Here is a 12,979-nt window from a genome sequence, read left to right as displayed (position 1 = left end):
AATTCCTTTAAAAAAATATGTCAAAAGGAAATTATGGCAAGAGTCTCTTTAATGATTAAATAATAAGGTGTTGACTGCTTGTCACTACACTGGCTAATTGGGATGTTCATTCCAGTGCCTTTATTGCTCAGTGCCCTTTGAATGAAGAATTTGTTGTTTGTCAGGTGTATTTTTGCTGTTATTTTCTGATTGACTTTTAGTGTGTATTTATGTGTGAGTTTCAAAGTAGGGATGTATTCATTTCTAATAAGTGTAGCTAATAAGACCACTTAAAAATATTTCAGAAAAAAAGGGAAAAAGTATATTCAGATATGTGGAGATCAATTGCATTATAAAATATCTTAAAGTCCGAATGTTAATATCACAATAATGATTCCCTTCTCATAGCTCCTCTCTTTCTCTCTCTTTCCATCTCTCTCTCACTGGAAGTCCTCAGTGCAAGTTCCATGGTTAATGGAAAGCAGTGATACTAACGCTACTTTGTACAAAGTAAAGGCTCATAACAGTAACTATTGTTCAGTGATTTAACTAGCTCTGTGGCAGTAGGTCACTCAAATAGCAATTCCTCTCCCACCAGAATGACTCCATTGCTCATCATTTGGAAGTATATTGAGTAGTGTGTTTACTACAGCTATTGGTCCTAACTTAGAGATTTGTGTTAGAAACACGGAGAAACTTAAAAGAGTAGAGGAAGAAAAGAGGAGGAGGAAGAAAAAAAGGATTAGCATGTGGGCCCTGCTTTCCAAAAAGGAACTGAAATATCATGCTATAATTGCCCAACTTTGAAAATAAACAAAGTTTAAATCATCATGTTTTCAAACACTCATATGTTTAAATTTTAAAATGTTTGTCATAGTCCAAAAGATTTAAAACACAGCTGTTGCTGGATGATGGAAGGAAAATTATTCAGCAAAACTCCATGCTCTTAAAACGCAAAGACTCTCTGTGGTCCCATAGCAGAAACGTATGTTTCCTAAGGCCAAAGTATTACCATGAGGCGTACTATGATAAAACTAGCTTACCTTCCCTCGCAGGTGGAACCCCGACAGTTGGACAAACTGTGAAGAACGCATAACAAGTTACATTAAGACACTTGCCATACATGAAAATACTGTCAACACGAATTCAAGTGAAGTATTTTCATATTGGTAATGTTACGCTTTCTACGGCAACAACAATATTTTTTTATGAAATGTAAATATGTCAAACAAATGTGAAATGCTAAAGTTTTAATACATGATAATTTAATCATCAAACACAACCCAAGAGTGTATACAGAAACTTTTAAAGGAAAAGTCGGCATACGGCCAGATTCCTATAGGGCCTAAAATGAACATGAAATAAGACTTCCTGTAAGGAGGTCTATAACTCAAAATTATTTGACTCTACTGTCAGGGAAATAGTTGAAGGATAGTAAACTGATACTGTTCTCAGTCATTTTTGTTACACAGTATTAAATGTTTGCAACTGTAGCACTTTGCGTGGCCTTTTTGGATTATGATATCTGTCATATTTTTATCCAAAGTAGTGCTTCAAATTTATGTTATAATTGAGATGAAAATTTTTGCTATTTCTCCTGAGTGCAAAAAAGCTTGAATATTTTAAAATTACAGCAAAATTATGGGAAACTATTATTGCACAAATAGAGAAACAGAATTCAGGTGACACCGTTTAAGGACAATTGTGCAGATGTTAGACTTAAAGGTTTTTAAAATCCCAAGTAAAACAAGAGTGCTGTAAATCACCCTGGGCTGACTGTTCTTACTCAGAGGGCAGTAGCAGGATACAATGCCTGTTTAAAGAGTTAGGGTCTAAAACACCTACAATGTAGTCTCTCAATTTCAATTTTAATAACAATTCCAAAATTTGGCTTTTGACATCCTGTATACATTTGGATATTTTCCTCTCCTTAACATTTGTGAATGAACGATGTGTGTATAAAATCAATTTTGAAAAATTCAAGCAGATGTAGTGTAAAAGATGAAAGAACATCTTAACTGTGTCCTTAATGTAACATGCCATGATTTCAAGATTATAGGAATTGGAGGAAGCTTTTGGAGGCCTCTCTAGGAAGTATATCTATATTGGGCAATTGCTGAATTCCCAATGCTTATAAATTTGACATTGGAATGAATGATATGTAGGATACTGTGTGAAATAAGCAAGAATATATTCATTTAAATATTTGTCACTAGAATCCAATTTTAGTCAATTTAATGCGTTCAGGTGTGTAGAATTAACGCAATTGGCAACACTTTACTAGACTGTCTTCGAATACTCTTTTGCCAAATGGCATTTCTTAATCTAGAAAATATGTTCTTATTAAAGGAAACTATAAGAGTCCAAATCTTGTGAACTTTCTTTGTATTGCTTGACTTCTTGATTAGAATTCCTAAAATCGACTAACACATACCATAAAAACGTTTATTCCTTGGTATAGAAAGAGCATATTTCTACATTTACTGAATTATATACCTGTTGTTTACTGGTGTCATGGGCATATACAAGCAAATACAAGTATAGCCAGAACTATTTCATTAACTGTTTTTAAAACATGAAATAACTATATTATGGCTTTTTCTATGACATATGCACTGACTTACATGGCATAAACTAGTAGGGTTACAAATAAAGTTTTCTTTGTTTTGTAATTCTCAAACATACATTTCTACAATTGATTCTTCCCCTGACACTTCGTAACTTTGTTTATAATTAATAGAATTTATATTCATGAGGTAGAGAGTCTTGAGTGTGTAGTGTTGTGTTTCTTTTAAAAAACTTAAATGAAATCATATTCTTCTGCAGAAAGGAAGTTCTGTTACTATCAATTTCAGTTCGCTAAGTAATTCTTTAAAAATGACCACAACCTTTTATGAATTTGACAAGTTTAAGCAAAATGTTACAACTATGCTGGTTCTTTTTCATTTTAACCTAATAGAAGTCTTACATTTGATAATGGACTCAAACGTACATTATTTTGACTCATTTAGAATATGGTAATAAATAAATAACTAATATTTTGAGTGATGCTAGAATTATTCTAATATCAATATATGACAACATTCTAATATCAATACCTGGCCACATGAGCTAACTTAGAATTAATTGTTGCTTATTAATTCCCATTTTTATAGATTTGTCTTTATGCTTTTCTACATGGAAGCATGTCTATTTTTCATTAGCTATAATTTCTAGGTTGTTGGTTATTTACTTAGCAAGGTAGAAGTATAACCCTTTCTTTTTCTGATTACTTATTTTTCCCTGTTTGGAAACTTTCAATGCCTGAGACTTGAACTTGAAGTACTTTGCTAAGTCTTGTTTTCCTATTGGAGTATTTTGTGGGTTACTAGCCATAAGTGAGTTTCTTTTCCTGAGAAGATGAAAAATGTTACTCACTTTAGAACAAGAATGAATAGAGGCCAAAGTCGTCAAATATTCCCAGCCTGTGCTTTATAATTAGGTGAAAAACTGAAAACTGTTATTCTTATTTGCCTTCCCTCGGGGTGTGAACATTTGATATAAAGACTAATATCACCCCCTCTGTTCTTCCTCTAAAGGCCTAAATGTGCATTTTCAGTGACTATATTCCTAACTGATAGTCCGTCCTTGGTCCCAGACCTCCATGATTTGCATTTTATTCTGAATTTGCATTCACATTATGTCCCATAGAAACTCTTGAAAGTGAAGTGTTTTTATGATTATTATGAAACTCTGGAAAATGAAGTTTATAGTGAAAGTGGCAGAGTCATCAAAGCACAGTACAGGGAGCAATTTGATGTAAACCCGGAGTTTCCTTACCCTGTCCCAACTTGGGAAAGACTGATTTCTCTTTTACAAATACTCAAAGGTGAGAGAATAAAAGTTTCTTTGACAATAAAACTTCTGATAATGTCCATAACTATCTGCATGGATTCTAGAACATTAATTCAATTTGATAGACAAGCTATGATTAACTGTGACCTATAAGGTTTTCTATGATTCAGAGATTATTTCCTTTGCAATTTGAAATCTTAATTTCAAACTAAACAGTGTACAATGTCGGAGATTCTAAAGGCATGCTTACCCTGGTTAGATGAGGTGAAGAGTTTGTCGACAAGAGTAGACTAACAATTTTTACAATACAAAGTCTCAGCAAACTAACTAGAGCAGGTGGCTTCTTCTTTATTTTTTTATATGTAGCTTTCCTATCTATTTATTGCAATGTTTAAGTCACTCTCACTGAAGAAAAATAAATACTCTGTATTTCATGAAGTAAGAACTCATACATGACATTTTAAATCCAGATACTTCTTTGATCAAGTAAACCAGCATTATATAGTGAGAAATAAAAATGACAGCAAACAGGTAAGATGCTATTAGCGATAATGTTAGAATCAAAACAGAAAATTTAACAATAGAATTAAACTGCGCATTTTGGGCTCAGTGGGAACATTTACTGGACTGTCTCTACCAGATCTAGAGTTGTTTTAAAACCCTTGTTTAGGAATATCTTTGTGTAAAAATTTCGTGATAACCCACCACGGAACATTACTTTTATTTAAAATTGTTCATTCATAAGAGACTTAGTGTCATGAGTGGCCATCCTGCCCTTCACTCTTGAACAGTTCAGATAAATGTATTATTTATTTACATTCTATCATATACATTATTTATGGGAATTATGCCATAACTCCACAGAGCATATGGCATTTATTTTCATGAGATAAGGGTGGCATCTCTGCCAAAGATGCTATAGCCCTGATAGATAATAAGGATTGTCCTCATAGTACAGATAAATATCATTTCTTATAGAGTCATTACATGTTTACATTTCATAGCTCTAGATGAAAATGCATTTTGTCATTTTCATTTTAATTGTCATAGTTTTCTTGGCTCCAGCATCTAACAAAGAGACTCAGGAACCAGGATCTTGTTGATAAATTAGGATGTTTGAGAAAAAGAAAAGATATTGAGGTAGCAGAATATTTTAACCCCTTCTTTTCCTTCATTGTGCTTTTTTCTGCCCTTAATGTGTTTAGAAATTTTCATAGGAATATCTCCCATGACGTTTTTAAGACCAGTTGGGCATTTCCTGGCTTGCCCTTATTGTTTCACCATATTTGGGGATTTCACAAGTTGTGTTTATTAAGAAAATCACCAAGAAAAATATCAACCTTGTTGTATCTTGTACTTCTTTGCTCGGAATAATAAAGACATGCAGACTCTGCTTGTTTTGCTCCTACCGACTACCTTGTTGGTGTTCAAATATCTTTCATTCTAGTAATTATTCAAAGCCAGTAACAATCTGCATTTAAGTGAGTATAAACATTTTTATTCTAGAATTTGGAATTTGCAGCAACTCAATTTTATTTTCCAAACTACCCTGCCATTTCAATTAGGTGCATTGTTCTTCTCTCTACCGTTGCGACAGTCTAAAGGCTTGCATGCCACCCGGGTAGTGAGTGTTTAATATTTATTGAGGGCACATTGAGAACATGCCAATAGAAAAGGGGGGCACTAAAACATTGACAAATCAATTCTGGGGCTTTTCTTCACTTGTAGCATACTTCCAATACTCCAAATACTCTATAACCGTTAAAATAGTATGAACAGCCTCTAGAATAATAGCCTTTGGGTATGGCTGGAGAACGGCATTCTGATTAACTGGAATTTCTTAAAAGGTGCACGGTGCAACTCAGCATCCTTCTTCTGGAATTCACAGTTGCTGTGGTTGATCTCTTAGTTAAGCACCTTGAAATACAGGGTGCTTGGCCGTGGCCATTCCAGGAACCAGAAGCTCAAATTAAATTTCAAGGTGCTCTCTGATGATGTTGCCTAAGGTAAACAACGAAGGAAGGGGAGTCATATTCTCCCTACCTCCCAACGGAATATTGTCAGAGAACTTAAAAATTTAGAAATCAAGCGAGATACTTGAAAATAAAATTGAATCAAAACATAAAAAATAAAGACGTGCTTCTAAAGAAACCATTGGAAAATGAGAAAATATGCTGTTACTAATTAGTAGTGGAAATCAACAGTAATTATAATTTTTTACAATTCTTTATTCAAAGTACCAAGGCGTTACAATTCTTTATTTTGCTCCAAGGTCGTAGAATAAGACCAGACTGTATCTTGGTTGAATTATCTTTTTCCTTTTCACATCAAAATTGTGTGCTCTTTGGTTTGAGAGCTTAGAATTAGAGAAGAGAAAACTTCTGAAACACTTAAATTAAAAAAAAAAAAAGAAAAAAGAAAGAACAATTAAGTGTTCTGATTATAACTTCTGGTTACACACCCTTTCAGGCAGGCAGTGTCCTAAAGAAGTATATACAGCATCAAGTCAGAGCACTTATGGTTGAACTTAGACTTTGCTTTGAGAGGGTTAAGTTACTGCACCTTGATGCGCCTCCTTTCAGATCTGTAAAATGGGCCCGACACTGGTACCCACTTCACTGAGTTACTGTAAGAACTAAATTACCAATTCACCTGAAGTATTTAAAATAGCAAACCCCTGAAAAAAACTATATTAAATAGTATTTTACCTTCTCACTTGTATTCTCCCAAACCCTTAATAATGAGCTGGATTTGCGGCGGAAGGATTTGGTACTGGTTGATGTGGGTGTGGTTTTATAGACTATTTTATAATCATAGAGTTTAAGAAAAGTATCATCTTAGTTGCTACTATGAGGGGTCATTTTTATTCTGATTTCATCATATGTACTATGAATAAGGAGAGTGGACCCGTGATATCTTGCTGAGATGGTGTAGTGAATCACTGCAAAATCACGCTTTGGGTCAAACGGTTCTTGCAGACCTCGTGCTAAGTTCTTTCTCCCACATTTCTGAGTGCACATGCTTCGTGCTAAGGCCTGATTAGTGGCAGGGGCTTATTATCTACTTGTGCTCAGGGGACAGTGTTTTCTGCATTAGTGGATGTTCTTTTTGCTAGGATGCTTGCCTAGAAAGTTTGTGGTTTAAAATTGTTTTATGTAAGACACTTTTGAGTTTATTTTATCTTAATTTGTTTGCAGAACAAGGAGCACTGATACTACGTTACAAATGTAAAGTAAAACATTGGGAAGCAAACAGTCTTATAAAAGGGATTTTACAGCACCAGGTATATTGGCATGCGATTTACTGAACCTTCTCCCACTGCTAAATAGGAATCATAAAAAATAATCTAAAATTCAGTAGAAAGCTCTCAGCAGGTAAATGAAGAGTATGGTTTGAAATACTTAGGTATAAATATTTGGAAGTAGAGTGCGCTAACTGGATTAGGGTTTGTTTTTTTTTTTCTCAGTCAAACATTTAACTCTATGAACTATAGAGTTAAGAGTTTAAGAGTGATTTAGAAGGAAAACCACATAGTGTTATTAAAATCATTAAATATAAGAATTTATTTTTATTAATAGCTTGCCAGATATAGTACAATGACAAAGGAAAGTTACTAAAACATAAATACATATTTTAGTAAGATTTTTTAGTGTTATGAGGCTTTATCTCGTCCACTCTTTATGAGATTTTTCTCTATAACAAATTGCTTAGTAGAATTTGAATTATATGCACCTGAATGATTTCTCAATTATTTACCTACAGTTTATTACTTGCCAGTTTTGAGACTTGGTAAAACTTGTTGTCAGTTCTTCTCAATTGCCCTTTGGTTGTAATTATTTTTTGGCTTCTAATTTGTCTGAATGTACCACATGTCGAAACCTACATTATCTTCTTAGACCACAGTGGGGTCACTGGGATGATGTTAGCATTGATTCTCAAAGTTGAAGAATTGGGCAAAGTGTATCAGATCAATGTGGTATGGGTTTCATCAGCAAAGCTTTTGGAATATTGTAGAGGGGGTTGTTCTGCATCTGTAGATCTTTGTTTGGCATTGTAGATTCACTTTTAATTTCTTGAGTAAATTATTCAATTATGCAGATTAATAAAGTCCTGAAAGTATCCCACTTGAGATCTAAAGGACAGCAGGCTATGGGAAAGTAGGGTTTGAAGCAGCATTGGGCGAGTGTCACATGGTGTTGAGCCTGAGCTTCCCAAGGTCCCTGCCTTCACGGTCAGCAATAGGGGCCAAGCCCTGAGTGTGGAGAGAACGGAGCCTGGATATTTGTAGGAAAGTGGGCAAAATAGTTCAGGCCCAATAGACTTTTAAAATATAACTGACAGCCAAGTTGCTTTAAGTTCTATTACTACGTAATTTAAAACATTAGATTCATTTTTCCACGCTCTTTTGCTTTATGCCTCATGCTCAGGATGGGTTTGTATTACTGTATGTGCTTAGGTGGGGGCACACGTGTGTGACTCTGTGTCCCTCTGGGTCCAGACCTGGCCTTCTGAGATTCCAGGGACTCACACAGTCACCTGATAGAAAACTTTTCATTTAAAGATGAAATTACTCCTTGGAGAATTTTCACCAAAGGCAAAAAAGCACAAAAATTTTCTTCCTCTTCACTACATGCCTCATTACACAGAGATAGAGGATTCAGTGTTTGAAGAATTATCATTTTGGTAGGTTTTATTTGGGGTACGTGAGACCTGGGAAATATAGAGCCCAATTTACCAGACATTGTCTCTGACTCTACGTATTACCCACCACGACCATTATCTTATTATACATAGTGTGATTATATACACACACATACGGACACGTGTATTTGAAAGCAAGACAGCATATATGAAATACTTAGGTATAAATATTGGGAAATATCAGGGTGCTATACGTAAATATTTTGCATGTATTTGACGTTGTTTAGCTGTTAACATCTTAGAAATCTGGCTCGTTGGATGCTGAATTGGACAAGCTGTGTGTAAAGATACTGGCTGGCACCAACGTAGTGAGCGTGATACCTCAGGGATGATTAGATGATCGAGATGCAGTTTTCGATTAAAAGTCCCCAGTGACAAATATGGTAGGGCTGGGACTATGAGAAGAGGAAATGTGATGTGTTAGTGACAGCCACAGATTCTTAGGAGGGAAGCTGGATTTCCATCATCTTACCACTAATTTACCAGCTGCCCCGAGTCACCAAAATTACCCTTCAGGCCTCAATGAAGTAAAGTAATAAGCACATCTTATCACGGTATTATAAAGGGGCTCAACAAGGACCCTGGCAGGTCTATGGACTTGGCACAGGTAAGTGAACAGGGATGGGGACAGTGAAGGAAATGAGGAAAAGGAGTGTCATCCAGGAAATTGGGCTGAAGTGTGCAAGGGAGGTGACGTCTACAAAGTGGCCTCCCTGTGGAAGGCGAGTGTGGGCCGCCGTCAGGGAGCACCTCAGGACCCCACCAGCACTGAAAGCTGCCTCTGTGCTTTGTCAGCAGGACCATGTGTGGACTTAGAAAAGGCTTCTCTAAAACGCAGTATTTCACACCCAGACCAACCCCTCAAAACATTCTAACATGGCCTCTAATCTATTGCACCGTGCATACTGAAGTATTAGCTTTCGAATGCTTCTGGCATTTAAAAACTTCTACCTGCACAAAGGTAACAGAATAGTTTTACTGTGTTTAAAAAATTTTTTTAAAAAGAAGACAAAGTGAAACATGTTGCCTAAACTTGTGGTTAATGAATTTTTCTTAATGATTTCCAGGGATTGCTCTGGAAGCCTATATAGAGAATTTTATTTTTTTTCCTGAATGACCTGCATTTAAAGTTGAGTGGATATACCACCAAGCAAGTACGTTTTGAGAGGAGCAGCCTTTACCCAGGGCGCTAGCAAACTGTAGGTGCTCAATATGTGGTGGTGAAGTGGGCTGAGTGAGTGTGTGGTATGTCTGGGTATGGAGACACCGAGAATTTCAACAGGAGTTTCAACATATCAGGCTTCAAATACTCATATAGGACTGGGCACAGTGGCTCATGCCTATAATCCCAGTACTTTGAGAAGCCTAGGCAGGAGGCTTTAGGCCAGGAGTTTGAGATCAGCCTGGGCAATATTCTAAGACCTTATTTATAGAAAACAAAAATAACTCCGTGTGGAGGTGCAGGCCTATAGTCCTAGCTACTTTGGAGGGTAAGGCAAGAGGATGGCTTCTGTGCGGGAGTTCAAGCCTTTAGTGAGCTATTGTACCACTGTCCTCTTGCCTGGGCAACATAGAAAGACTCTGTTTCTAATAAGTAAATATATATATTTACTTATATATAGACACACACACAAATATATATGTATAATATATATTTACTTATATATAGACACACACACACATATATACACACACAAAACATAGAAAGACTCTGTTTCTAAAAAAAAAAAATATATATATATATATACACACACACACACCATTTTCTCAGCATCCCCTATTCCCCAACCTCAAGCACACACAGATAAATATGCATCTATTTCTCACAGAAGTTCTTTGGCCTCTTCTCTCCATATTTCTCTGCCTGTGGGTCTCTCTAGTCCCTTTCCTTGGATGATATCATTGACCGAGGACTGTATGAGGAATCGCATTTGTTGAAGTCAAGTGCTTTAAGGATCCTGAGGGACCCTGTTTAGACGGAGGTACAAAGTCCAGGGGAGGGGGCTAATTCGATGTGACTCCCCAGCAGTCTGGGGTGGTGACGTGCAACGATCCCCTGCACTGGGCTACACAGGTGAACACAGGTGTGCACGTGTGTGCGCACACAGGCCGTGGAGACTGGGGGGGAGTGTGCGCGCCTGAGCGTGCACACGTTACTGCATTCCCCACACTGACTGGCGACCTCCTGAACTGAAGAGACTAAATTGCTCGTCCCTGGAGACGAGCCAGCTCTTTTAGGGCACTAGGGATCATTTACTAAAGAGACCCTGGTGATTTGAGAGAGTGAATGTATCTCCTCGGAGAGAACCCCGCCTATTGAGAAGTGTGGACTGACTTCCAATTTTGAACACTGTGATTATTTCATCAATTTCTCCATAGTTGCTGCCGCCCTCTTCAGGGTCAAGATCATCACACTCTCAGTCATCCCCCTTCTGAAGGATAGTAGTCGGGTGCAAGTTTTGGAGGGAAAGAAAAAAAGGCCTATTTATTTTTGGTTTTAAAAAGTGTTGCTGGCATCCTCCTGATGTGATGAATGAGTGATGGGGGACATGTGTCAAATGCTTTGTATACTGTAAAGTGATTTGTAAATATTAGGTATCAAATTAAACTTGATGGGGTGGGGAGGAGCAAACCACCTGTAAAATCATGTTATTCCAAGGTGAAAATAAGATCAGTTTGCATTCCCCAAGCACACACCAGCTGGGAGATAGCCCAAAGGCATACCAAGCTGTGCACAAAGCCAGCTCCGGTTAACCATTCTTTCCAGAAGGTCTATAAACTAAATATACCTATAGGTGGGTATCCCAGGATTGTCTTAGGTCAGCCTGTGTTGTTACATTAAGAACAACAATGGCTGGCATTTATTGAGCGCTTGCTGCATGCTTGGCAGTTTACATACATTGTATCTGCAGGGGACTACTTGTTATCTCCATTTGCAAGTTAGGACATTAAAGTTCCAAAAGGTTCTCACTTGTCCAAAAACATGTAAGTGGCATAGCCAGGTTTCAAAGAGGAATCTAGCTAGCTTCAAATTCCCTTTCTTTTAACTGTGTTATGCTGCAACTGAGTATTGATGTATTTTCACAGTAGTGTGTGTTTGAGTGAATGCAAATATATTAAATGTCTTTAAATTGTGGGAGTCTTTTTTAGATGTTTTGTGATGTGTAATATAGATGATCACAGTATCAGGTAACCATTTAAAACAGAGATCCCCTATAGATTCATTCATTCATTCATTCATTCATACATATTTGTAGCTACCATAGTATAGATCTCTTTGTAGGATGGAGGATGTAAAGATGAATAAGGTGTAGTCTGGGACTTTACAATCTTCGTAGCATGGAACTGTAGAGAGGCACATTGGTCATCACAGAGCAGTGAGAGAGTAAGATGACAGAGGTGGGCGTGAGGCGGCCTCAGCGCTCAGGGGAGCAGAGCCTCACTCATCCTGGGGACCACATGTGTCAGGGAAGGCTTTCCTGGGGAGGTGCTATCTGAGCTGGACCTTAAGTACCAAGAAGGAGATGCTCAGGGGCTGGAGCCAGGCAGGGCTCTGCAGGCAGAGGGAAGATGGATGACCATAAGGCTGGAGAAATAAGCAGCAGAGAATCTGTCCGAAATCACTCGTGTCTGGGTGTTGCTGGAGCCCAAGGAAGCAGGAGAGGTGTGCTCCTCAGGGGAGATGTTGCAAGGCTTCCGGCTAAGGACCCCAGATCGCACTCTGCAGACTGTGGGGAGCAGCTCATTCATTCGGTGGACATTTCCTGAGGGACAGCCGAGTCCTGGGCACTGTGCTTCTGATACTCAGGATGCAACAGGGAGCAAACTGGCAATGTTCTTGACCTCATGGAGCTTATGTTCTGGTGGAAATGAAGTCTTTAGAAGCTGGGGAGTCAGTAGGGCCTTAAAAAGAACAGAAATCACTAAGGTGAAACATGAGAGATTTATTTGAGAAATATTTGGGATCAAAATGGACTGAGACTTAACTGATTGAATGGGGAGGTGGTGAGGAGAGCGAGAAAGAGAGCTATCATGAGTGGTTCTTAGGTTTACAGCAGGGATGCTGGTGTGATACCTACTAGGTCAGTGAATAAAAAAAAAATGAGTCGGAAGCATGATTTGGGCTTGGTGAGTGAGGTGTGCATTTTTGCATGGAGATGATTTAGCAGGTAGTTGAACATACACAGCTAAGACCAAATAAGAGATTCAGACACACAGATTTCTTAGCATATAGGTAATAAATCAAGCCATGGTAGAGAAAGGAATTGTCCAAGGAAAACATGGAAAGCAATAAGAGGTCCTGAAATATGTTCGAATTTAAGGAATGGATAGAAAAAGTTAAGGAAGGAAAGAAGAAAAGTCACCAGTGGATACCTTTGTGTGGGAAGGCAGGATAGTTTTTTAAAATTAAATCATAATTCTGTACATTTATGGGGTGCAGTGTGCTGATTTGACATGCAATGTG

At 37.5% G+C, this 12,979-nt stretch overlaps 1 protein-coding gene across 2 annotated transcripts in view; it reads left to right on the top strand.

Moving 5' to 3' along the window:
* Positions 1-12,979, top strand: part of MEIS1 (Meis homeobox 1) — a 133,528-nt gene that overhangs the window by 12,008 nt on the left and 108,541 nt on the right. Inside the window, exon 7 of one of the 2 annotated variants that reach the window (XM_012807436.2) lies at positions 8,880-8,885. The exons of the other annotated variant lie outside the window; for it this stretch is intronic. Coding sequence (XP_012662890.1) covers positions 8,880-8,885 — 6 coding nt within the window. The remainder of the gene's footprint in view (positions 1-8,879; positions 8,886-12,979) is intronic. 2 annotated transcript variants of the gene reach the window in all.

This window comes from Otolemur garnettii, unplaced genomic scaffold (genome assembly GCF_000181295.1).
Source record: "Otolemur garnettii isolate 467f Iridium unplaced genomic scaffold, OtoGar3 scaffold00068, whole genome shotgun sequence".
Classification (NCBI taxonomy): domain Eukaryota; kingdom Metazoa; phylum Chordata; class Mammalia; order Primates; family Galagidae; genus Otolemur; species Otolemur garnettii.
Note: the sequence above shows the minus strand (reverse complement) of the source record. Positions and strands in the feature narration are given on the sequence as shown.